Raw genomic sequence first — 27605 nt, 5'->3', positions numbered from 1 at the left:
TATTTTCTCACCGAAGCAAGCCTTAGGCACAAGTTGAAGGCAGTCACAGAAGTCAGGGGTTCACCAGCTACCTGGATTTTACCTTCATCAGAGGCTTTTCAAAAGGGCTGATCAGAAGAGATACCAAAGAAATGGCAAATTATAATCTCACATCCTTATTTTTCACTTACAAGAATACAGCATAATTAATTTCTGTACATAAAATGTGCATTAGTAGCATGACAAAAAAGCAGAGCCTGATGAGAAATTAATGATTCCAAACATTTTTAACACACAAATTTAATTATTTACTTCTCATGAACTGATCAAATATCTTCTAGGGTTAGTAACAATGAAGCATGAAGAAACAAGACTGGCTTAAAAAACAAATCTCAGACATCTGTCTAAGAGAATTTCTCTGAGTGAGGCCTAAGACTGCTTTTGAATTTAAACCTAATGAACTCTGATATGTCACAGTACTCAGATTCAAAGTGGAAGACATGATAAATACAGGCAAAGACTGCATAAGCTTTCAGAAAGAACATTATTAAATCATACTCATTTGTTCCAAAATATTAACATTCCAAAATCAGAAGCTTTTGACTGTCAGAAACATTAACAGAATGAAACATAGTCCCTGAATAATCAGGAAAAGACAAACTAGGGTTATAATAGTTATTTAAGCATTAGGAGATCACTGTCCAATGTACAACACGTGTATCTATTTCCAAAAGTAGCTACTGAATAATGCTTTTTCAAAATAAGATTAGCAAATTGGACAGTTTTCCCAACACATGTAAATGCTGAGTCAAGGGGGAAATTGATGTGCTTCCAGGGTTCTGATTCGAGACTTTTACTTTCAGGCTCTCATTTTGACAGCAAGAGCGAGCTCTAAAAAAGAAACTAAATTTGTCATATTCCCTTCTGAAAAAATGGGTGAATAATCTACTTTCTGAAAGCAACTTGATTAAATGGGAAAAATAAGAATAAATATTTGAAAAGTAGAAATTATCATAGTTAAATAAAATGTTTAAAAATGCAAATATTTTCCAATTTTAAGCTCTATAAAGAACCAAAGCTAGGCTAAGTTTCACAGAGGCTCAAAGAGATGTAAAAACATGAAACACCACTCCCAAAAAGGGTAAAAGAAATCAAAGGTCTTGGATCTTATCGCTCTTAAGCTATAAGAGCTTTGTTTGAGGTGGGAAATGAATGAAATATCATTTTAAGAAATGCATGTTACATATGTCTAATACAATTGTTTTTGCTATCACTGAAACAAACTCATTTTAAATGAATTGATTCACAGGTGTTTTTAAGGTTTTCTAACAGCAAAAATTGATTCTCCTAAAAAGAATTACCACTTTAATAAATTTAATTTACAAATATAAAAATCATATTATACCTAAGCCAAAGTTGATGGCCAATTAATAAGGTAACACAGGAAAAAATGGAAAAAGACCGTTATTTAGGATGAATAATTTTAATATGAACAACATTATTTAAGATAACATATTCACATGTTCCTTCCTGTGTAATATGCTTCCTTTAAAAAAAAATACAAATTACTTTCTCTGGATGTCTATTTGGAAATGAAATTAAAAATAAATTTTGCTTTCACAGACAGAAAGATTCAGACACACTACTATCTGAATACAGTAACTGAACTACCCTAAGGCAAAAACATGAGGTTATTTTCAAATTATTTTAAAAGCACCATTAATACAGAATTTTACACTGAAATTTGTATTAACCTGTCTGACAAATCAACCTGTACAAATTACAATTAAAAAAAAAATCAGCCTTTTAAAGAACCATCATTTTACACATCAGTCATGTTAAAGATCAACAGAGAAGCACTGAATTTATGAATCATGCTAGAAATATTTTTATAATTAATTCCACTATAATCATCTTAATGAATAGCGTGTTAGAAGGACAAGCAGCAAGGGTTAATCACAAAACAATTGGCGATTAAGTTTCTGAATTTAGTTCAGCGAGTACATGAGTTGAAACAAAACGATACAGAAACCAATTATACTACCAAGAACATCATTCTCAATGCACTTTGTGGACCAGTAGGAGAATGAGGGGTACCGCTTTCCTCAAGTGGGAAAGCCAAGCAAGGGACTAGCTAGGCGCTGTACTGGGGAAAAGATCACACAATTGCCTTGTATTGTCCGATCACAGCTGCCCCACTGCATGTTAAGCCCTGGATGAGCAAAGGAAAGAAAGAAAAAGGAGATTGCTTCGGGGGTTCACAAGCCAGTGACTTCAGTCCCTGCATCAAAGTTACTGGTTATGTAAATCCAAGATGACACAAGTCTTTCCCTGAACCCCTTCATTCTGTGACGTACCATCAACACCATCTGTGGTCTCGCTTTCTTCTTCTTCTTCTTCTAGCATTTCAAAAGGAGTCATTATATCATAGAGAAATGAGAGGAAACCATAAAACCAATCTGAACTTTCCTCTGCTAAAATATTAAGGACTTCCTCAAGAGAATCAATATTTTCATTACTGCCATCTTTGGTCAGGCCTACATAAGAATAAAGGAAGAGAGAAAGAGAAAATAAGGAGAGCAGTTAGGTGGAAAAAAGAAGTTGAGGAAGAGTGATCTCAAAAAGGATGTGCATCATGGTCAAGGAAGTTTACAGAAAAGTTTGGAAAATAAAGAAATCGGTTAAGATGCACACCTTACAATCAACTCTCAATCATATGGACTGAAGGAAAAGCAATTTGACCAATCCTCAGCCTTCCTACCAGCCCCTAACCGGGTTTGCCTTTCTCTCATCAGAGAATTGAGAGCCAAAAATACCACAAAATTGAATCAGCCAAAATAGACTGACCAACTTCAACGGGAAAAGTAAGTAAAAGTAGTATGAGGATAAAAAGACACTTCCGACAAGCCCCACACTTGCTCATGTAGCACCCAGATATTATCGAGAGTTGATTATACAAACATTTACATATATCAATAAATATTCACTGAAGATAGAAATGTTCATTTCCTCAAACTTTTCCCTTTAGGAGCTGGAGTTAGTTTAGGAAACTCTGGAATTAATATGACTAGCAGGGTAACTGTTCAGCCTCCACAGATGGGCACCAACGTGCTCAAATTATACCAGATAAACAACTTAAATTTTAAAACTAGAAAATGTTAGCTTTATAATGCTCTGGTTACTGACTTGTGGTCCTGTCATTCTGACCAATAATAAGAGTCAGCTATTAATAACAATTCGCTCAGCATACCAATATGAGATGTGATCAAGGCCAGTCACCTGCAACAGGAACATTCCAGAGTTCTCTCCCTATCAGCTCACGAAACTAGCTTCTACTGCAAAGATCCCAGACCCCCATATGGAAAGAAAGCAGTGTATATATCGTTTTTATCATTTGTTTTTTTCCTGTGAGGAACTTGGCTTTGGGTAAGACTGGTCTCTTGGGTCCAGTAGGTATCAAAGTCCACCAATAGAACTGTCAAGTTCTATACAGTAAGTTCCATAATTTTGAGGAGAAAAAAAAAAAAAAAGACAGGCTGTAAGAAATAATGCACTTCTATGATTTTAGAGCTTTTCGGATTATAACCACCTAATCTGGTATTTCTGGCTTTGACAACACAGAATTTGTCCACACAGCAATCAAGATTGGCAGGTAAGGGATAATAATAAGACAACTAATTTAATGTTAAAGATTATAGTGAATTTTCCCCACATTAGTCCATAGAAGAACTACATTGTGCCATTCTTCATGCATTGGAGGGGAAAAACCCCACAAACTTCAGTAGGTATTTAAATTATTTTTTGACCAACCCAGCATGTTTCTTCACTGAATTGAACAGTTGACAAGTGCTGTGAACAGAGATCTGTATTCCCACCCAAGCCCCTGTGGGAATAACACTATTTCTTCTTCTTGTCCAAAAACTCTACAGCTGTATATTTAGAATAAACATTTTTCTTTTTCTCCATTTTCTAATACAAGTACTTCCAAGTATTGAATATAAAATATAAAACTTTACCACCCTTCAGCATGACAGGATGAAGTATGCAACAAATATGCAAAAGTATTTGAGCAAAACTGACTACCCAACTATGCAACATTTTTGTGGTTCTTAAGACAAAAGTACTAGTCCAAAGAGAAAAAGAAAATATGTTCTGGATTTATAATTCCTTAACCTCTAAGAGAAGGCCTGAACCAGAGAGCAGCATGTGCCTGCCTTTGGGCAAGATCCAGCCCTCCCTTCCCTCCTGCTCACTCAGGCATCTGTCAAGTCTACAAATGTTTGTCAATGTTATAGGGATTGCCTTCCCTTTTGTTCTCTGGCCATACCTGATGCCAGCTAGATGCCAGTCACAGGGCAAAAGGATAACTATGTAATCCACAGGTGGTGTTACTCTAAGAAAATGTTACTCAGAATTTAGTCCTCTTTCCTATTGATTTATTTGGAAAACAAGTTTTCAAAGAATACATTATGAGACAATGTAGCTTTCAATCATCCAAACCAAAATCAAGGACATTTTATTTTAGATAATTTGGCCACAAAAGTAGGAAGGAATGTAAACAAGACCAGGCTTAGAATATTTTCAAAGTATATTGTAAGGGCCATGGCCAGAAATAATAAAATTAATGATGGCTACTGATCTTGATTTACTCACATATTTCATTCTCTTTATAGTTCATAAGAAAAGCAAACTTTGAAATGTAAAAGAAATGTAAACATGAATGTGTACATTTCCTCAAATTGATCAAATTTAGATATATGCAAATTTAAGACTCCAGAAAGAAATACTAATGAGATAAATCCAAACCTATGGAAGTTCAGCATAGCTATTACCACACCTGCCCTGCCAAGCTCTCACCCAATCTCCAACTTTCTACTTTCATCCCTCCCCAGGGATTCCCTCTGCCTTAATCCAAGGCCCTTACCCTTGAACTGCTTCTCCGATGAGAACGTACCCTAGAGATCTGGCTCCTTTTGGGGTATGTACTCACTGAATCTGCTCCCCCATAATCTCTCCCTGAACATACAGAGCCCAGCAAGGCCAGAATTTCACCTGGTTCTTGCAACCATCCACCAGTAATAGAGGCACAACTAGGCTACAATAACCTCACAAAGTAGAAAAGAACCTTAGTCATAAAATTCAGTTCCCATCAAGGTTGTATTTCATGCAGAGAATAATTCAACCACTACAGAATAAGGTCAGAGGACAAACAGCTTACATTAGTTTCTTTCATCTTTACCAAACCACAAGCCAACTGCGAATTTGTACATACACATGGTAAAATAGTTTATCTTAGCCTTTGGGCATTTAATAGTCAAATTACCAAATGAACACTCAGATTCACCAACTGAGTTCTGTCTCCAAGTATATGATTCTTGCAAAAGGAACAAGTTACCATTTGCCCATACCACATACGTGGCTACCCACAAATAGCAATGTTCTAAATTACAATTCATTAAACTCTTAACGGTTGCTTAAAAATATTAAGGGGAATAAATGTTTGAAATCTAAAATACTAAAAATCAAGTTATTAATGTAAGTTTGCAATAGAAATCAATGTGTGCTGTAGAAGTAACATGTTTTAATTTTCAATAGTTGACATTTCCTGACAGACCAGATAGCTGATTTTAAGCACCTCCCCCCTTAAAAAAATCAACAAAATACAGTAGATAAGTAATATTATTTCTAAAAATGAGGAAACGGCTCACATGAAGTTATTTTTTAAATAAAAAGCTTTTCTATTCAGAATCTGTCATTTAAGAAAAGTAACAAAATGAAGTAATAAACCATTTATAGGCAAGCAAATTAGCATCATTCTGAAATAAGGTCTATATAATCTTCTTTCGTACGCATGCCTAGGATTATAGTCTTCTGAGAATTTACCATATTTATAGAAACCCAAATTTAGGTATATAATGACAAAATTATATAAAAAATTCTATTACAGTTAAGACAGGAAAAGAAATTTCATGGGTATAGGAAGCTTTCACTGTTAAGTAGCAAATATAGTTCTCACTGAGCAGTAACAAGAAAGCAATGTCAAAATTAAGTTTTATTACATTTCAATACAGATGTATCTCCCATTTTTTTCATATCCATAAAATATACACAAAATTGTGTGTCTAGGGAGAATCTGTGCCATTATTCTATTAAGCTTAGTATGTAAACCTTGCCATATTTGTTATTTTTCTAATGACTTTAGTATAAAATGTTTTAATGCATATTACGCTACATAGTAAAATAAAGGAAAGGATGCTGTTTAACAAGCAGAAATAATATCTCACCAGGCCAGATCATATAAAATTTGCATATTAAAATTAGCACCATCCTTTCTAGTATGAGAGTATTTTAAAATTAAATGAAGGAATATCACATCTTTATTATAAAAAAAATCTCAATGATAAAGACGGGTAATTCTGTTTATAAAAGAGAAGGGTCCAAGACTTAATCAAGAAACCTGGCCAAAGACTACTAGTTTATATTTTAATGTTACCTTTCAAATAGTCATAGGACATTATAAGATGTTTACTACCACTATTTTATTTCAGAATGAATTTATGTAAGCCTTCAGAAATTTACATTTTCAAATGGATGTTGAATTATGTCAAATGATGCTAAAGAACGGTCGCCATTACCACATGTGAAAACAGACTAGGACATTATCTACATGTTCAAATGTTAAGTTCAGAATATAAAGTGCTTTAAATCTAAAAACACATATGAAATTATATTACTTATAATATCTGTGCAGGAGCTACATACTTATCCATTTGTAACAGTAAATTGAAATGTGAGAGTTTATAGAAAAATAATTAAGCCATTCAACATCCCAACAAGAATGAAATAAATGATTTAAGTGGGAAAATATCTTTCATAAAATGGAAATGACTGACACAAACATTACTAAAGCTAAAATACTGGGTTGGCCAAAAGGTTCATTTGGCCAACCCGATATTATTTTGCTTCCAACATTTTAGCACCACTAATTAAAAAAAAAAAATGTGTACTTGCCTAATAAAACTTTGGCATCATCTACATCAAAATCTCCATCACCATCAGCATCATAGATTCCCAGTTTTCCTACAAGAGGGGAAGGAAAGACGGATATGGGAACAAAAGGAAAAACAAATTTAATAAGGTGTTACTATTTCTTACAGTCCTGCATATCGGCCATTAATGCAACCAATCAATGCAACTCTTTGCTCCTTGCATCCTTAAAAGCCGTGCTAACGATAATCTCACTTAAAAATGAAGGCAGTTCACTTAGAGATTGAGGAAATATTCACCTAACAAATCTAAGAAATATAACTCAGATAATATTTTCTTTAAGGGCTTAACAATACCCTGAGATTTAATCATTTCAGGGTAGTTTTTTTTTAACTTTACTGCTAAAAATATTTTAGGTAAAATTTTCAACATATATAAGGAATAATACAGATCCATTTCTAAGTTACATGAAATTTAATGTTTCTAAAGTACAGAAGTTCCTCACACCATTAATATTCAAAACAAAAGAACACACACTGAGCCTCAAATAAAGACCACATATAATTAACATCGAGTATAAGTACTAAAAATAAGAGGATGATTAATTTTACGTTTCATAATAATGATTTATGACAGAAGCATCATGAATCAACCTTTAAAAACAGACTTCTGGAAATAAAGTATGTAAAACTGGCTTTTTGAAACTACAAAGGAAAACTTACACTTATCCTACTTAAAAATGTAATTAGCACTGGCCACCTACTACTAAGAAAAAAAATAAGGCTTAGAACAGACAAGCTGAGAAGACAATACTAGCAGAGACTTCCTCCTTCAAGAATAGTAAATGTGTATTTTAACTTTATCATCTCAGAGCACTGTTCAGCATTTCAAATATAAGTCAAATACATTCAGTTCCCTAAAAACATCCTAAAATCAACACAGTTTATAATTCATCATTGGACAATGGCTGTGAAGAGACTTATTAATTTAACATTTTAAACAACAATATTTTAAATAGCAATATTTAAACCACATTTACAAATACAGCATCCGTACTAAAAGACCAGGTGGCAGCACTGCCACCATTTTTGTTTGTTTGTTTAAGCAATGCTTTTATTTTTATTTTTACTTATTTTTTTTGAATTTTAGAATTTTATTTATTTTTTTATACAGCAGGTTCTTATTAGTTATCTATTTTATACACGTTAGTGTATATATGTCAATTCCAATCTCCCAGTTCATCCCACCACCACCACCACCTGCCACTTTCCCTCCTTACTGCCACCATTTTTTAATAAAAACTAAGTTAACTCCAATAAAGATGTTAAAAAAAAAGGAAGTTAAAACATTGCACAACAGCAGGAAGAGCTTTGGGAACAGAGTTGCTATGACCAATCTGGACCCTCCCAGAGCCCTTGTTCCACTTAGGAAAATATTGTTAACCTGCTATGTAGAAGTCTGATTGACAAAGCACATACACGTTGAAAATGACAATAACAATAATAATGTAGAGATAAGGAAGTTATCATTTCTATAGCTAAGAAAATATAAGTGAAAAGCGTTGGTCTGCAGTTGAGGCTACGTATAGCACAGAGTTCAAATAACAATAAAAAGATAGAAAATACTATACTTTCTCACAAATTTAAGAGGGAAAATTGGTCCTACCACTTACATTCTCTGATGCAGGTGATAACTAAAATAGTAGCCCAAGGATGAACTAAAATAGTAGCCCAAGGATGAGGTTTTAGAGACTAACACAAGTAGACTTAAAATGCATCTCCAATAGCCTACCTTGAAGTACCTCTGATAAGTTATAACGGAAGTCCTTTGCTTTGGCTGCATGCATACAAAAACACGAAAATTGTTACTTGAGCTTAAATGTACACATCTTTTAAATCTCTTCGTTTGTCTAATAGACTTTGCTTCGCAACATCATCAACATAAGTTAACAAAAGCACAGATCTACTCAGAAGTTCATCTCCAAACTAAAATTCTTCCTCTATCACTCTTACCAATCTACTCGGAGACACCTTCCTCGAAGTACAATAATAAAAATAAGAAGCTTTAACAAAAGGCAGATTACATGTGTTTTGTTATTCTTTGCCTTTCCCCCCAGAAAGATGGCTGGCTATAATCTAGTAAGTAAAGCAAAAGTGCAGAACGGTCTATGGAAGGGAGGGAATTTTCTCTGCGACACTGTACATACAGAGAAAAGTGTGCATTGTTTTCAGTGAAAAGGTCCACATCTTTCACTGGATTATTAGAAAGGAAGGCCATTTACTCACAACAGCCAAAAAGTGGAAATAACCCCTATGTCCATCAATGATGAATGGATGAGCAAAATGTGGTGAATCCATACGATGGAACATAATTCACCCATAAAAAGGAGTAAGTACCAAACCCTGAAAACATTACACTAAGCGCAAAACAACAGACACAAAGGGCCACGTATTGTATGATTCCATTTATATGAAATGTCCGGGATAGGCCAATACACCGAGGGTATTAGTGCTTGCCAGGAGACGAGGAGAAGGGGGGACGGAAATATTCTGAAATTAATAATGACGACAGCACAAAATTATATGTTAAAAAACAGTGAACTGTACATGTTTACATATTTACAGTATTGAATTTTATCTCAATTACAAAAAGAGACTTGGTCAGGTGAAACAAAAAAAAAGTATGACTCCCAAAATTATAAAGAATCATTAATGTAAAAAACCGTGAAAAACTGCAGTGATTATGGGGAGAGAAAAGGAAATGGAGAGGAAAGGAAGACAACTATCAGAAATAACACAGCAACCTCCTCAGAACATCCTACAGGCCACATGTACACATGCACGTGCACGCACACACACACTCACATCCACACACAACAGTTCCAACAAGGACACAGAGGCGTGTGCTTGGAAATGCTCTCTTTAAGGCAGGGTCTTGCAAATTGTGTTTATGATCCACTCATGGGTCCTTAAATAAATTCAGTGGCTCCTGACCAGTATTTTAAAAATTCATAATACAACAAAATAGAATAGAAATTATAGAGTACTGCATGTTGCAAGAGTACGTACTGTTAAAGCTTTTTGGAGTGATATATAGACAATATAAAGCTTATTTTTTTCTATGACAGATCATGTTCAAAGAAGTTGAAAGTACCACAGCAAGGTAACCCTGATAACACCCCCTTTTGTTCCTTCCCTACTGAGAACCACTGAGAGGCTACAGAATTGACAGCACCAATAAGAAACAATATGAATATCCTTACCTAGCACTTCCTCGTAATCAACAAGATCAAACCAGACCACGGCTACCGATGTCCAGACTCCGAGCAACGCAATGACCATAAACCACGTGAAAAACGAACTTCCAGAAAGTCCTCCTTTCCTCCCATTCTTGTGTCCTCCATGCTTTGTCTCTGTTAAAAAAATAAAACAGACGGACAATGTCATTATATAAGAAGAAAACACTTTATTGAACCTCTTTTCACTAAAATATTTCTCCAGGAATTTGAGAGTACTTCCAATGGTAAATCACTTCAAAACTATCAATAGTTTTCACTTAAATTCTTAAATCATGTTACACAAAATAAAGATTTTTAAAATGGAAAAGACTATGCTTACCCTCAATACCACATATGTATGACCCTAACTTCTAAGTAACGAAAGAAATAAACTACTAATGGGCTAGCGATTTTTTTAAAATAAAAATTGATATGTGTATTCCTTCCAACTTCTTTATCTAAACGACCTAAATATAACCTCCTTCAAAGTTCAGAGCATATCAACAACTTAAAGAGATCATAAATGTAGCCAAAGCCTTTTTTTTTTCTTTCTTTTGCGGTACGCGGGCCTCTCACCGTTGTGGCCTCTCCCGTTGCGGAGAACAGGCTCCGGACGTGCAGGCTCAGCGGCCATGGCTCACGGGCCCAGCCGCTCCGCGGCACATGGGATCTTCCCAGACCGGGGCACGAACCCGTGTCCCCTGCATCGGCAGGTGGACTCTCAACCACTGCGCCACCAGGGAAGCCCTAGGGGAAACTTTTTAATCGACACTAAATAGCACACTCTTGATATGTCACTTTGTAAATATGGTGTACCTAGTCCCAAAGGGCAGATCAGTTTCTGTCCAACTAAACTGAAAAAAGCAGAGTAAGATAAACCCTTTGAGAGAGTTTAAAACTCCCCAAGCACACCTGAAACCAGTACTGTGTTCCAAACATATTCTGGAAGAACATCTAGTAGTTGTCCCTCTTTTCTAAAATCAGAATAAATCTAAGAATTTTCATTTCATTTCTGGCTCCATAGTCAACCTATAGTCCCAGGGATTAATCAAAAAGATTTTTTTTTAATGAGGGTTAAGAATATGGCAAGAACTATGTGATTCATTTTTTTTCCACGTTGACCCATCAAGTCAGAAAACACTCTCACATACTACCAAACACAGAAAATTACCATGGTGATCAATGGAATGAGTCTCCCCAAAATGAAGGCTGGGCTAGGGACCATCGGAAATTTTATTTATTTGGTTAGAAAAGGGAAAATAGAAGATGCACCCCCAGCACCTGAGCACTAGTCAGTTACTTAACTGGAAGTACAACTAAGTGAATTACAAATAACCATTTATGAGATTTGGTAGGCATTATGCTGGTGAGTTCATATTTATACACAAATTCTATTCATTTAAAGTTTTAAAAAACCATAAAAGCAATTCATCAAACTGATAATTTTTCTACATTACAAAATGTCACCCTTTAGGAGCCATGAACTGTTAAAAGTGGGTCAGAAGTAACAGCTGACTTTGCCTCACGATGTACATTAAGGAATCCATGCAGAAGAGGAGAAATGCCTTCTAAAAGAACTGAAAGTCCGATAGATATCTCATATTCTTCTTCACAGCTCCACGAGCCACTTTATCAGAAAAGTCAAGTAAGCCATTCTAACCATTTATTTAAAACAGTGTTCAAAGCAGAGATACTCATACTCTCTATACTAATAATAGAATCCTTCCAGCGGCTGCTCGGGCAGCTGAGAGTTGGAAGCAGTCTTTAATATGTCTATTTTATTTTTCTTAAATACATTTTCAATATAATGAGCCAATATAGCTTGCCTTCAATTAAATGAAAAGACAATCTTAACTTACAAAGAAAAGCAAAAACAAACACATACAAAAATGTAAATCAACACAACATTAAAGAACACTTGAAGGTTAATGATTTGATTTGAAAAACAAAATAAAATCCCAATGTCTTTTCTTTGCATTTATTGCCTGCTTCACAAAAATTAGGTCCATTTCCACATATGGTAAGTCTCTGCTTGAGCCAACTAAGTGTGCTCATTAATACAAGAAGGGACTTATAAAGCCCTTAAGTTTCCTATAATTTTACATGAGATCTGAACGCACACAATTCTTTAAGTTCACTGTAATTAACGTCTAAAGACCAAGAGAGACCACATGTTTATTTTTCTGAAGTTTGTAAAATGTGGTCTCTGGTAGTACGATACAATAAAAGATATTCTAAGTTAAGACACTAAAACTTAATATTCATATTACAGATTAGTCCATGAAAAATTAAACTATTTTGAAATATCGAGGTCTCCAGAAGTTCAAAATAGAAAACGTAGAAGATGCAGTCAAAGCACTTAGCCAAAAATATTTGAACAGTGCACAACTGAAAACCAAGCTAAAAACTGTCGGCTAGATCCCAAGTCACTTTTAACCCAAACAATAAAAATATACCTTTACCTTCTGCCATTTTGATTTCTTCAATCCATTAATAATATATATGGAAGAAAAAAACCAAAGCCCTATGAGCAGGTATCAGGCACACCACAGGCCCTTCGTTACTAGAGCTGTGGACTGGCCGACAGCTCCTTGGGCAAGGCCTCTAGAACTGAAATTGGACCTGACTGCAAACTCTGCTCACCAGTTATTTTTAGAGGCCTCTTCCTCATGGCCAAATACTGCTAATCACTCAGGCTGAAATACTCTCTCTGCTAACAGTCAGACAGCCTTTCTCCCACTGCTGGGATTCCTTTCTGGGTTGGTCCTATCCCCCAGTTCCAAACCCTAAAAAATATCAGGCATGCTGAAAAAAAAATGGAACAAATACACTGCCAGTTTGGGTGTTTTGGGAATCAGTCTTGAATGGTTTTAGCACAAGTACCAAATCATTCAAAACTGAAACAAGTCTTGCTGTAAAATGTGGGTCCCAGGCCCTGCAACAGCTTGAATTGACCCTTTGGAATCCAATCAAATGCCTATATGAAAAGTCCATTACATAGTTTGTTTGAATGAAACAGAACCCTAAATGGTAAGAAATGGATTAATGCTTTAGAATTCTGATTCACAGGCATTACCATCCCCAGACTAATTCCCTCAACAGCAAAACTAAAGCAACAATCAAAAACTTTTTCCCTAGGGTTTTCCGTGGTTAGGACTTGGTGCTTTCACTGCGGGGGCCCGGGTTTGATCCCTGGTCAGGAAACTAAGATCCCGCAAGCCGAGTAGCATGGCCCCCCAAAAACAAAAATGTTTCCCTAGAGAAGGAGAGAGAGAGAGCTGTGAAGGAAGCATGGACTGAGCAGACAGGGAAAGCAGGAACTCTTCATCAGTAAGAGTATCATCTAGGAAACACTATCTCAGGGAACTGGAAAGCCACTGTACAACCGCGTTCTGATTTTCTTCATCTTCCCTCCAGTTCCCTCTCCAAATATTCTCTTTGAGGAAATACAACCAGCCCAATTTATCCACTGATTTAAGATTGGCAGCTCACAGAATTCATCAGAGCTCTGATCCGTTACACTAAATTAATCTAGCACAAATTGTACCCAGAGTGGGGAGGCAACCTTTCAAAGTTCTTTATGAGTCTTAATTTTTTCAGTCGAACGATGCCTCACATGCAAATGAAACAGTTACATGTTCTGAAAAGGAGTCAGCAACCTAAGATACCAATATTTGATGGCTCAGAGCTGGGACACAGTGAACAGGGCAGCTGGGACAACTAATCAAAACTGACCAGGGTCTTAGGTGTTCTGACCAAGAGCCATTCCTTTCCTCAAGATCTGTCCCACTGAAGTTGGCGCCTGCTAAAATGTTGAAGAATGAATCATCTGTTGACAGGGGTTTAAGATAGATGACAAACCAGCACACAAGTTGACTAGACAAATATTTCAGAAGCTTCTTTTGTTGTTTTCAGAGGGAGAGGGAATGTGACAAGAGGCCCTTCTTGGGAGCACTGGAAACCAAGCATGGCGGGTAGCCTGCTTCAGACTTAGGAGACCTGGATTCAATTCCAGCTGCTTCATTATCTTCGATTTGAGGGAAGTCATGAAACTTCTGGGGCCTCGATTTCCTTGCCCATAAAAAGTGTCTTGGCACAAATGAGGTGTGCAAATATTTGTTGAAGTCATGCATGCAACACATTTTGACTGAATCCATCTGGACTCGTGCATAAGTCTCCTCGTCTCCAATTCACAGCTCTTTTCATGATCCTAGCCTGCCACCAAGACTGCAGGGGCTGCTAGGGTTTCCTCTTTCCCTTTATGGGCCTGTACAAGGCCAGCGGCACCCTAAATTCTGGGTCTGGGGCCAAACACTGAACTGAGACAAGAATCACAGCTACTAAGTATGGGTATGCCTCACCACTGAGGCTCCTTCCACACAGCTCCAATTATTCCTCCTCCACAAATCTTTATCACACATATTCACACATCCTAGAGTTAACCTACTCCTTTGTTTTTTACAACAATTTTACAGTTATTTCAATCAAATCTCTTCCTTCCTCAATTCTGCAATAATGGCATACCTGTTATTCTGGATAGGGCGATTAGGATGAATGAATCTCTCTGAAATAACATTTAATCCATCACAGTGCTTCAGGAAAAAGAAACCCTGATTTGCAAGTAACTATATCTTATAATAACAATTCATTTTTATGATGGGAAATGTTTATAAAAGCTTTTTTTTTTTTTTTTTTGCGGCACACAGGCCTCTCACTGCTGTGGCCTCTCCCGTTGCGGAACACAGGCTCCGGACGCACAGGCTCAGCGGCCATGGCTCACGGGCCCAGCCGCTCTGCGGCATGTGGGATCCCCCCGGACTGGGGCACGAACCTGTGTCCCCTGCATTGGCAGGCGGAACCCCAACCACTGTGCCACCCGGGAAGCCCTATAAAAGCTTTTAAATAAATAAAATTTGCATATTGCAATCATATTTTTAAAACCCTAGCAAAGAGAAGTACAGTAGTATTAACTATTCCTTGTAGTAGCTGCTGAAACTAATAGCAAACTCCTAGGTCCAAGCAAAGACCAAACTTCTGCAATGTGCTCTGAGACTATTACTCTCAACCTGACACCACTGGAGACCACAAGAGTCAAGATCTATGTCCATGGAGTCCAGCGCTCTCCCTGCCTCCAAAACTGACCAGGTGAAAACCCATCAGAGTTCTCATGGGGTGACAGTGATGACTCCCTCCACTCCCCCAATCACCCAATCAAAAGTGCTGCTCAAACTTTAGAGTCACCTGGAGGACTGGTCAAAACAGATGCTGAGCCCACCCAGAGTTTGTGATTCTGTAGGTCTGCAGAGGGGCCTGAGAATGTGTATTTCCAATAAGCTCCCAGGTAATCCGATGCTGCTGGTCTAGGGGCCACACAGAAAGAGAATCCCTCCACTACTGCCTGCACTAGCCATCCCTAATTCTCAGGGTCTGGAGCAGGGGAAAGGAGCTCTTGCTTCTACCGAGTTCCAGACCATCATTCCTTACCACCTAAAAAAGAAAAAAACAACAGAACCCTGTTCCGCCAAGGTCCATGCTGTCCAATTATACTACCCTCCACCTTCCCCATCACTGTCCTCACCCGTGCGCAGTGACCTCTCCCCTCAGTGAAACCTTCTTCACCTCGATTCCAGCCATAACCATGGGATTTCATGTCCAGCTGTGTGGCCAATGGGTCAGGTTCTCTTTCCTTCATCTCTTCATCCATCCAGTAACCTTGTTCCCTTCCATTCTATACCCACGCTAGTCCTTACATTCTTACCACGGACCTTACCACAAACCCAACCTAACTCACCTTCCTAATCACATCTTCGTTCTTGCTGAGATATCCCGGCAGCTCTCCTAACACTACCATCCTGACAACTATGCCAAGATGCGAATTCTCCTCAGTACTTGGGTCATCCTTGCCTGTATGGACCCCAGCATGACATTTCTAAAAATTTCTTTTGTATGCGCCATGCCATGAAAAAGTGGGAAATTGTCTCAAATGACCCATATTTCTGCCTCTTTCCTACGATCATCTAAATCCAAGTTAGCATCATTTCCTAGACGACTACAATACCTTAACATAACCTTTAGTGCCCCACACAGCAGCCAGAATAATTTTTTAAATCTGATGGTATCACTACCCTGTTAAAAATCCCTCAATGGATTTACAGTATTCTTAGGATAATATTAAAATCTACAATGTGGCCTTGAAGACCCTACTCAACACGGCCGCAGTCTATCACTCCGGCTTTAGTTTCGTGCCCTTTCCCCAAGCTGTCGATACTCCAGCCACAAAAAACTCACCATGCTCTTTCCAGTCTCAGGCTCTCTGCACCTGCCATTCCCTCTTCCTGGGATGGCAGCACTGTGGTCCCAGCCTAGCTATCTCCTCCCACTTGACTTAAATGGAAACATTTTCTAATACACTCTCATTGTAGAATGTACTTCTTCAGAGTATTCTTTCATTGGTAATTAGACAACTACAATAATTAATTTCTTAAATTCTTTCTAACTCCAGAATGCAAGTTTCATGAAGCCAGGGACTGAACCTGCCTTGTTCATTAATGTACATTTGCCCTGCACCTAATTGTTAAATAAGTAGGTAAATTCTTTCTCAAGTCCTTGATATTATATGAGTAATCAAACCTCTTCCTGCCTACACTTCAGAAATAAGAGAGCAAAGAGACACAAAAAATGGTCCAACAAATGCCAGGTCACTTCAGGTTTCCTCATCCCCAGGAATTTAATGATCCTAAAATTCATTCATAAGAGGAAAAGACCTATAAATCATTAAGAATGAGATATTTCCAAAAAGAAGCCCAGGGCTTCCCAAATACTGGTGATGAACCCAAATCGGTCCATGACCAACCAAGTCTTCATTGCTCTGTGTCAGATAAATTCCTCATTGATCAATCTTGGGTGAATGACACCCAGCTTGAACATAAGAAGGCCTGAGCACGAAGATGTTGTAGCCCATTCATCAGGTCCAACAGCCAGACACCTGACGCTCCTAACACCTCTCCTGAATGGTCCTGCGTGGAAAAGGCATGAGTGGCTGGAGGAGTGACAAGGGGCTGCTGTGGGTTTTAGAATTTAGTAAAACAAAACTGAGAAAGCCATTTTCATTCGTATCAGGATAAATAAGGGAAAGAGAAATATGAGCAACAGCTATCTAAATCAGCCTCCAGATATTTTTTGGAATCTTTATTATTCTTTGGAACCCCAAGCTGGGGAACCACTGCCCTAGCTTGTGCCTCTGTCTGTATCACCTCTGATTCACTGCAGAAGGGAACACCTGAATTGGAACACAGGTCCATCAACCCCACCTTATGAATCTGTGATGGGCCAAAACTCCACCGGTAAGAAGCTAAAAACATAATAGAAATGGGAGGTAATTCCAAAAGCTCACGCCAGGCCTAATGAGATAGTTCTTTAAACTCCGTTATTCCTTCTACAGAGAATTTAATAAAGAAAGACTTAGTCTCACAGGAAAAAACACCCCCAACCTAGTCAATCATTCATCTGTGTGGTCGGCTATTAGCATGGTATTGAAATTCAGACAGTCTCCTGCTGAACCTGGAGTGGAAAAATGTATTTTTAAAAGCAAAAAAGTAAGTTGTGGTGTCCATTCAGAAACTGAGGTGGTGAGCTGAAAAGTTGTTAAAAAACAACAACAACAACAAAAAGTTCTTTTTTTCAAAACTAAAAACAACAGAAAAGCCTAGCCTACCCTTTTCGCTCTAATTCCAAGGCAATGAGACTAGGTCACAAAGCCTTCATGTGTGACCACCACCAATTTGCTGCTGCATCCCACTTCCACCTTAACCCATCTAGACAGCAAAAGATGGGGTCCCCACCAGTCCCCATCCTTCCCACCAGTCCCCACTTTCTAGGGCAAAAGAATTCAGTGTTTACAACAAAGTATAGATGCAAATAGAGCGGGAAGACAGCGAGTAAATAAAAGCATTAGCACAAAATATAGGAAAAATTCACACGTAAATTACAAAGCATATGGGTCTTAAAAACTTATAGGGCACAAAGCTGATGCAATTACGCATCATACTACATTTTTGGGGGACAGCCAACAACGCTTTACTAAATAAATTAATAATAATGAACCTGATTTTAAAAATAATAAAAAGCAAGAATAGCTGCAATTGTGAATTGCATAGTGAAGAATTAAACTTGAGCTCTGGCTTTTGCCCTTGCCTGCTTGGAGGTCCCTGGCATGTCCTGCCTGACAGGAGTGATTTGTTTGCTTGGGGGCTTTGGTCACCGGACAGTCTAACAATGTGATTTACAATGAAGCTTTGGGACAGGCTGTGTGGCTGTATCGCTTAACGGCAGCCACGCTCGCAGCACGTGATGGAGCCCCAGTAAATACCTCTGGGTACCAAAGGCTCGGATGGGCTCCCCTAGTATCTTACTCCGTGCATATTAGGCAATACTTCTGTCCCTGAGGACGATGGGAGCTCTGTGTGCGGAACCTTCCTACTTTGTCCTGAGTCTTGCCCTTTAGCTAGTTCTAATTTGTATCCTTTCACTGTAAGGCAACTGCAGTGATCAACAGAGCACTTTCCTGAATTCTGAGTCATTCCCAGGAATTATCAAGCCTGAGGGTGGCTGGGAAGGACCTTCAAATTTGTGGCCAGCTGGTCTGAAGCAATGGCAGCCCTGGGGACTGGCCCGCCCGCAGCAGAGCTGATCAAGAGCAGGGAAAACCAGGGAGGAACGGCTGCAGAGGAAAGGCAGCGGCTACCAAAAAGTCTGCACCCCCGCAAGGTGTCAGCTTCCCCTGGCCCGAAGAGGGCAGCAAGGCAGAGCAGGGGTTTGTAACATCTCGCCAGCATCTCTCCCAAAAGCGTTGACTGCCAGGCATGTGACTTCCCAGAGCAAGAGAGGGTGAGGTGCTCGGCCAGGAGTGGATGCCCAGGAGGGCTGGAAGACATCGTATACCCTGGGAAGGTCCCACCAGGCCTTCCAAAGAACTCACAGAGGAAGCGTTTGGGCGCCTGTCACTTGTGGGCAATGGGGGCCAGGTGATCTTATCAACTAGCAGGAGACTCCGATAGGGACCAGCGAGGGGACGGTGGCCTTTCCATCTCTCCCTCTCCCTTCCCTAGCACCCCTGACAAGCTAGAGCCTGGAAGAGGCGAGAAGGGAACTGCCCCAAAGCAGACCACGCGGAGAGGACGCAAATACCACTTGCCCACTGCAGGCCCTCCTGCCAACGGGAGACGAGAAATTCTGCACTGAAAACGAGATCTTATTTAAAGCAGACAGACTTTTAGAAATGGAGAGTGACTAGGGTGTTAAGGAATCTGTCCCAGGGATGGTCAAGAGCCTCTGCTACCCAGAGATTAATCTAGTCCGACTAACCACAATGACTGGAGGAAAACGAAGCTTCATGCTGATACCCTGCCAGACTAAGCCTGCTAAATAAAGCAGCCACAAAATGCGGGCTGACCTATAAAAAACTGCCAGTATTTGACCATACGGAGCCCACAAAAATGGCTATTTCATAGGATTCAAAAAACAATGCATGAATATTTTCAAAATATTTTATTACAAAAAGTTCCAACACACAACAGGTGAAAGAATTTTACGTAGGATATCCATGTATGCATCACTCAGATGCTACAATTAACATTTTATTATCTGGCTTATGGCATGTCTATTCATCCCTCCATATCCATCCGTTAATCCATTTCATATGTCTAATACATTTCAAAATAAATTATAGACATTAACACACTTCCCCTAAGTACTTTAGCTTCTATATCATAAACCACAGTCCAATATTTATCATTTTTACATACAATTTACATAAAATGAAATGCCCTAATTTTAAGTGTACGTTCCCTGAGCTTTCACAAAAATATATACTGTGTAACCCAAATCCCTATCAAGACACAGAACATTAAGACCACCCCTAAGTGCTCTCATGGCCCTTACCATCCACATTCCACATCAACCCCAAATACAGGGACAGCCCCACTGTTCTGCTTTTTTTTTACCGTAGGTTAGTTTTGCCTGTTCTTGAAATGTCATAAAAATGTATTAATTTTATATATTTTTTAAATATATCACCAAATTGGAAAATGTTGAACCTTGACAGGGTTTCCATGCTTTACATCCTGAAGTGTGACGTCTACTTCAGCACTTTTACACAATCACTGGACCTGTGACACAACCATTCACAGAAGCCATGTCACTGGCTCAAGCACTGTGCCAGTGAAAAGGAGAGTCATGAAATCAAAGTCCAGGATGTCAACTCAATGTCTGTTAGCGGCAGACATCACAGAGGAAAAGCAAGATAACTTTGATTACTTTAAGGACTATTTTCATTAGTCACAAAAAGTTTCCCAGCTAGTTATGTTCCCCTCAAATTCAACTGGATGGAATAAATCTAATGCCTCTGCCACCCAACAGCCCTGCCAAGACTTCAACGTCTTCTTTCGAAAACCAGTGTACTTGTGTTTTTATCGGCATGTTTTCCCCCAACTTCTCATGACTTGCACATTTAAGTTACCAGTCTGTTGTAAAGGAAGAAATCAAAAAATGCCTCTTTACTGTGATTTTCACCTCATCCATACCTCGTAAGAGCTACAGAATATCACAAAAAGCAACATATTTTAGAGGAAAGGCATCTGGTTTACTCATGAGACTTTGTGGGAGAAAATCTATTTTAATAATAAAAAAAATCTTTAAATAAAAGAGAGACCGACAATTCAAAGGTGGAGGTGGCTGTTTCAAGGGCACCATTGGAGTAAATGAGGAAGACGTGACTACGGACTTCAGTTACCAGTGCTGTGAGCGGCGTTAAACTTTCTGCGTGTGATAATTACATTGTGGTTATGGAGCAGCATATCCTTGCTCTTAGGAAAAACGTGCTGAAGAACTCAGGGGTAGAGTATCATGATTTAATTAAGTGGTTCAGCAGCAAAATGAATAAATAAATAAAATGGTGTGTGTGTGTCTAGAGAGACCAACAGAAAAGGCAAAGGCATCAAAACAACTGGTGAATCTAAACGAATTTTCCCATAACTGTCTTGAAGGTTTGAATTTTTTCACACTAAAAAGTTGGGGAAATCCAGATTTCCAGGCCCATTCTAGTCCTAAAGAATCAGATACTCCAGAGGGTAAGGGCTAAAAATCTGAAATGTTAAAAATCTCCCAGGTTAATTCATGATTGGATTCTGGATAAGCAAAAAAGTTTACAATTTCAAAACTTCAAGTTTTAAGGATGCTTCTGGAGACTCTTAGAGGAATCTCAACAGGGAGTGCAGTTAGATAATACCGCATCGCTGTTGCATTCCTTAGGTTTGAGAACCCTACTGTGTGCTTAGGAGATGCATGGCGAAGGATGTAGTAGTTAAGCCGGTTAAAATGTCATGATGGGCCTCCCTGGTGGCGCAGTGGTTGAGAGTCCGCCTGCTGATGCAGGGGATACGGGTTCGTGCCCCGGTCTGGGAGGATCCCATATGCCGCGGAGCGGCTGGGCCCGTGAGCCATGGCCGCTGAGCCTGCGCGTCCGGAGCCTGTGCTCCGCAACGGGAGAGGCCACAACAGTGAGAGGCCCGCGTACAGCAAAAAAAAAAAAAAAAAAAAAAAAAAAAAATGTCATGATGACTAACAGGTTACCTTCAAAGAGGTTCCAAAGAAAGAGAGAGAGAGACAGAGAGGAAGGAAGGAAGGAAGGGAGGAAGGGAGGGAGGGAGGGAGGGAGGAAGGAAGGGAGGGAGATACACAAAGAGAGCAAACATGACCAATTGCCAGCAGCTGGTAAATCCAGGAAGAGTACACGAGCCTTTCAATGTACAAATCTTTTTGCTGTTAAATAGGTTTAAAAGTTTCAAAACAAAACGTTGGATAAAAATAAAAACAAAATTAAACTGATTTAAAAATAAATAAGAGGAATAAATAAGTAAGTAAGTAAGTAAGAGAAATCAAGGATCGAGTCAGTCCTAAACCCAGCAGTAATGAAAAGAACACCGATTCTGCCTCTAGCCTCCAACTACGACAAACCAAAGGGGAAACGGTCTCCTCCAGGCAAGTTCTGCCCACAGACCTCCATCTGCTGGCTGGACATTTCCGCGGAATGCCCTGAGCTGTGCCTCCCGCTCACCTGGGAGTACAAGCCTAACTCCTCTGCAGCCTGCTGACGGGGGCGCGGGGAGGGCTCCATGGGGGCCAGCGTCCCAGGGTGCTCACCCCTCCGACACCGGGCTAACACGACACCCTCGGCCCAGGGCCTCATCGGAAAGGCGCTCCCCACACCCCACCGCCTCCACCCCCCCCAATATGCAGGCCCTACAATTCCGGATGCAGCCCGCCCTACACAGGGCGGGACATTCCCCTCCCTCACTTGGCCGCCGATTACACTCACGTGCAAGGGGATTCCTTGTCAGACACATCAAGCGGGTAGCACCCTCTGAGACCGCGAGCAATGAAAAAACCCAACCCCAACAAAACAAAACACTAAGCCTTCTGGAAAATACACCTACTGCTTCAAGCCTGTCCCAGCTTATCCTCAGCAAGGAGTTCACTTTGCAGAAGTGTGCAACCATGTCAAAGCCCGCCTTCCCAGCCAGGCTGCCAGCGTGGTGTCTCTTTTCCTCCCGGGACTAACTGCCCTCACCTCTGTGCCACACACTACTTTAAGAGACATTAACTGGGCCGGACGCTCTGAAAACTGACATCAACCCATGAAATCAGCGCTCTGTGGGTCCAGTGCTGCAGTCAGCTGTGATCCACACTCTGTCACAAGACGGATGCTTTACCATCCGAGGCCCAGGGGGATTCTCAGAGATGGTGTTGAACACCTTGGTGAAGTCAGGAAAAGTTACAAGATTGTATCCTGATCACTTGTCCAGAAAGCTTATCAAAATGCACAGTGAGAACCTACACTTAGTAAACCTGCAGTGTCTTTTCTTTCCACTGAAAAATAAAATCTTTGCTTCTTTTTTTTTTAAACATCTTTATTGGAGTGTAATTGCTTTACAATGGTGTGTTAGTTTCTGCTTTATAACAAAGTGAATCAGCTATACATATACATATATCCCCATATCTCCTCCCTCTTGCATCTCCCTCCCTCCCACCCTAAAATTTTTAATTCTAGAATTTGCCTAGGATTGTCATGAGACATCAGTTTAGAGTTGCCCTGAATCTACTTTTCTTTCTTTAATACAAATGGGCCATTTGTCCCTCGAGTGTCTTGGTCACCTCTTCTAATTTCCGTGATTCCACAGAGTTTAACTGCCCAGAAGACGCTAGCTGGGGCTGTAGTTTTGAGAGTCCTGAAAAGCCTTAGCTGGTTCGCATTTAAGTCTTCCTTTCCCTGCTCCCTGAACCACGCACACTTCGTTCATCGGAGTATTTACTGCTCTGCAGCCCACAGGGCAGTGACCTTCCCAGAGGCTGGTGTTAGGTTTCACTGCTGTATCTCCTTCCCACGGAGCGCAGGACCCGGGACATAGTAGAACTCATTAACTTCACTGGACAATTTACATGGTATTCCCACAAAACAACAGTGCAAATATAAATATTTTGGGGGCCATCTAGATGGTAAAGCAAATATAACATACATGGAGTATTCTGAAAACAAAACCGGACCACAGTCTGGTTCTGGGTGAGGGACAGGAATGGCCAGGGCAGGTCCAGCTAGAACCTCATCGGCTTCGTCGACTCGGCTGCCCTGCCCCACACCCCAAGTCTGTCCCTTTCCTCCCAATCCTGCCCCAGTTCAAAACCAAAGTGACGGTCAATGTCGCCACCTGTTCTGTTCAGGTGCCCCTAACTCGGCTCTCACTGACTCAGTTTTACTCTAATCTCCCTCCCTGACCCCTGCCTCAGCTCCAGCTTCACCAAACTTACAACCTCCCTCTCTGGCTGAGGTCACCGGGAACAAAAGCCACCATACACCCCGCTTGCGATCCTGCGCTCAGGCTGCACTGCAGCAAACTGTTGCAAATACTGGTCTCTGGGCTGTGTTCCAGAATAACCCAGCTAGGCTGCTGCCAAAGTTCCTAGGAGTATGACCCAATGAAATCTGAGCGGCTAAAAAGGCTGAAGTCTCAAAGCTTTATGCCAGTTCCCGAGAAGCTAATGTTCAGGCAGAAAGCACAGGTATGCTTTTTTTTGTTTTTTTTAAACATCTTTATTGGAGTATAATTGCTTTACAATGGTGTGATAGTTTCTGCTTTATAACAAAGTGAATCAGCTATACAGCATAGGTATGTTTTACAGGTGCTGTCCTGACTGGGGTCCCTTCCCGAGCAGTGGCTAAATATTTGTAATACCATCTTGGATAAAAGTCTTGTTCTAAATAGAACATTTCTGCTCAACATGTAATTCGGATCATCAGAATAAGCTTCTCTCAGCTTTATAAGCTAATGTAAAGATTTTAAGATACAAAGTAATCAGAATCACAGGATGGTAAATTTTAAAAGGCTTCCACAGTTTTCTCTATGCACCTGAATATGCATTCATTCCACAAATACTCTTGAAATCCCTGCCCTGCACTATAGCAATGAACAAGAGAGGCCACTTAGCTTACAGTCCAGTGGAGGAGAAAAACAAATAAAAATAAATTAAAAATTCATTTTGGTAAGTACTATATTAGGGTAAAAGAGTATATAGATGTAACAGGGAGGAGATATGGGGATATATGTTTATGTCTAGCTGATTCACTTTGTTATAAAGCAGAAACTAACACACCACTGTAAAGCAATTATACTCCAATAAAGACGTTAAAAAGAAAAGAGTATATGGGACAATGTGGATGAAAATAATCACTTGGGCAGAACCATCCTCTTGAATTTAAAGATATATAGCATTTCGAGGGACAATCTTCTTTATAAATGTTAGCATTGTTCATATTTTTTTATTTTTTAATTAAAATTGACAAACTTTAATCTTAAGTCAAGAAGGAAATACTGATAATTCTTACAAAAGAATTTTAAAAGCCAAAACCGAAAAATAAAGGTAACAAAAACTTAGCAGTATTTCGGTATTCACATAAATAATTTTAGTCTATGTATGAGTCATATTTAAGAATAAAGTGAGAGGAAATCAAAATCTTGCAAAGTAAGCAGAGCTTTTCTAATTTCACAAAATTCAGAACAAATAAATGCCTGCTTTGGTCCAACCCTCCTCCCGGTCAGAATGTACAAACTCTGAATGCTTCCTACTGGCCTAAGTACTACAATGTTGAAACTACCAGCAAGGACTTGATCGAGTTAAACAATTCTCCACATCTTAATAATTTTTATTTCTTTAGCTCCAACACTTACAAACATCAAGAGGACTTTGTGATCTGTCTTATGGCCCATACCATAAACCTAAAAAAAAAAAAAATCCACCTACGCAACACATAATTTTGGAGCACTTATTACATTCAAGGCAGCGTAGAAAACACAAAAACACAGCCTATATACTCTCAGTGCCCTTTTGATCTATGAGAGGGAAGTAAGACTTTTCCCTGTATCTGTTCATTCTAATATTTACTGAGCACCTACTACACCCAATCATTTAAGCCCTGGAGATAAAAAGAAAACGAAACATGGTGTTTACCTACACCAAACATTAGGAGTAACTCTCTCCCAACCCTAACAATTACTCTAGACCAGGGTGAGTAAACTGTGACCCACCTCCTATTTTCGTATGAACCAGGAGCTAAGAATGGTTTTCACTTCTTAAATCAGTTGAAAAGAAATCAAAAGAAAAATGTAATAACATGATCACGTGACCACAACGCTGCCCCCTGATCAGAACAACTGTGGCAACCCCTCGGCAGCCAGCGATGGTGAGACAGGTAGGACTGAGCCAAGGAGCCCTGCTCTAAGCAAAAGAGAAAAAGCCCCCTTCTTCTGCTGAGCGTGAACAGGGAAGCAAGCAATGCCAACGGCCGCCGGCTGCCATCCTGAATCCTGGAGGAGCCAGCCTCAGGAGGGCAGACACCTGCACTGAGAGGGCGCGTGCCCTGAGAACACTTTGAGCCACTGACCCTACCACATTTGGTATGATCACATGCCATCTTTTTAAATGAAATCAATTCCTAAACTCTTTACGGGAGTTTGTGTCTGATGTCTGTTCCTAACACAGAGCTGCCCTTACAATCAAGCAAGAATGAAAGAGAACAGATCATCACGGTACAAAAGAAAATGTCTGTTTTGGTCGTGGTGGTATCACCCATATAGAATAAGTGTAGTTAGGAAACGCTTACTACGTGTCACTTTGCAGCCGATCTACATAAGTATGATATGAGTAGTATTATCTCCATTTGAAAGATGGAGAACTATTTAAAGATGCTTCGAGAGGTTTGTTGACGTACTAAAGGTTAAAACTGAGGGGCGGCGCTAGTACTTGCGTCCAGTTCAGTTTGATATTTTGTTGTCAGTGATTGGGTCACACTTTCATCTGCTGAAGGAACCCGTGAATCAATGAGGATGCTGAAACAGTTGACTGCAGAGGGCGCTACAGAAACTCGTGCTGGGGGAGGGGGAAGTGGGTTGCAAAACCCAGTCTCTGGGGAGACGACGAAGGGAGAGTAAGAAGAACTGATGGAGGAGCTGCATCTTGAAGGACATACAGGAGCCACATAGGGAAAGAGAAAGCGAGGAGCTGCCACGGGAGAAACAGCAAGTGCACATGCAAGAGAGCAATTAAATATGGCTTAATTAATATAAATATAAAGAGAGCAAGGCTGAGAATGGCGAGAGAGGGTAAGAGAGGCAAGACCATGAAGTGCCTCCTAGATGGTGCTAAGAAATCTAAACTACACCTTGAGTACCCAGGGGAACTACTCAAGGTTTTCAAATAAGGAAGGGACATGATCTAACTTCCAATTAATGGAGAGGACAATGACAGAAGGATGAAATAGGACCAGTTATGAGTAATCTAAGCAACAACTACCGAGATCTAAAACATTCAACTAAAGGCGCTCTGGAGTCAGAAATGGGATCTTGACTCCAGCTCCGACTTTTATGAGCTCCATGATCTTCGGCAAACTGATCTAAGCTTCCATTTCTTCATCGACAAAAAGGGAATTTAGAGGATTAATGTGAGAATTCAGTGCTGACATATAAAGAAGTACACAGTGTCTGACACATAGTTAGCAGTCAGTAACAGGTGCTATGTTTTTCCTCTGTCACTACTGTTATTAAGTGGAGAGTGTGTGGCATGGGATTAGAACTGTGCCAAGCAAAGAATCCTCGGGAAGGCTATCCTTCAGGGAGCAGATAAAGAAAAGAAACAAGAAGAGCCCAGTGGATTTGGAACGACTCTCTGCTGATTCCAGAAAGACCTGAAGGAGAGAAGGCAAGGAGCCATACTACTCATTCGCAGTATCTGGCTGGTCAGAGGAGGGAGAGTACAA

At 39.7% G+C, this 27605-nt stretch overlaps 1 protein-coding gene across 5 annotated transcripts in view; it reads right to left on the bottom strand.

Moving 5' to 3' along the window:
* The window catches only part of ASPH (aspartate beta-hydroxylase), a 230196-nt gene that overhangs the window by 187940 nt on the left and 14651 nt on the right, over positions 1-27605 (bottom strand). For 3 of the 5 annotated variants that reach the window (XM_082601145.1, XM_082601143.1, XM_082601142.1), the window contains exons 2-4: positions 10229-10378; positions 8758-8802; positions 6991-7059 (exon numbers count right to left, since the gene is read on the bottom strand). In XM_082601145.1, the coding sequence (XP_082457271.1) occupies positions 6991-7059; positions 8758-8802; positions 10229-10378 (264 nt within the window). The remainder of the gene's footprint in view (positions 1-6990; positions 7060-8757; positions 8803-10228; positions 10379-27605) is intronic. The other 2 variants (XM_082601146.1, XM_082601144.1) reach the window with 1 other exon arrangement.

Source organism: Mesoplodon mirus, assembly GCF_964341445.2.
Source record: "Mesoplodon mirus genome assembly, chromosome: 16".
Classification (NCBI taxonomy): domain Eukaryota; kingdom Metazoa; phylum Chordata; class Mammalia; order Artiodactyla; family Ziphiidae; genus Mesoplodon; species Mesoplodon mirus.
This window is presented reverse-complemented; position numbering and strand designations above follow the sequence as displayed.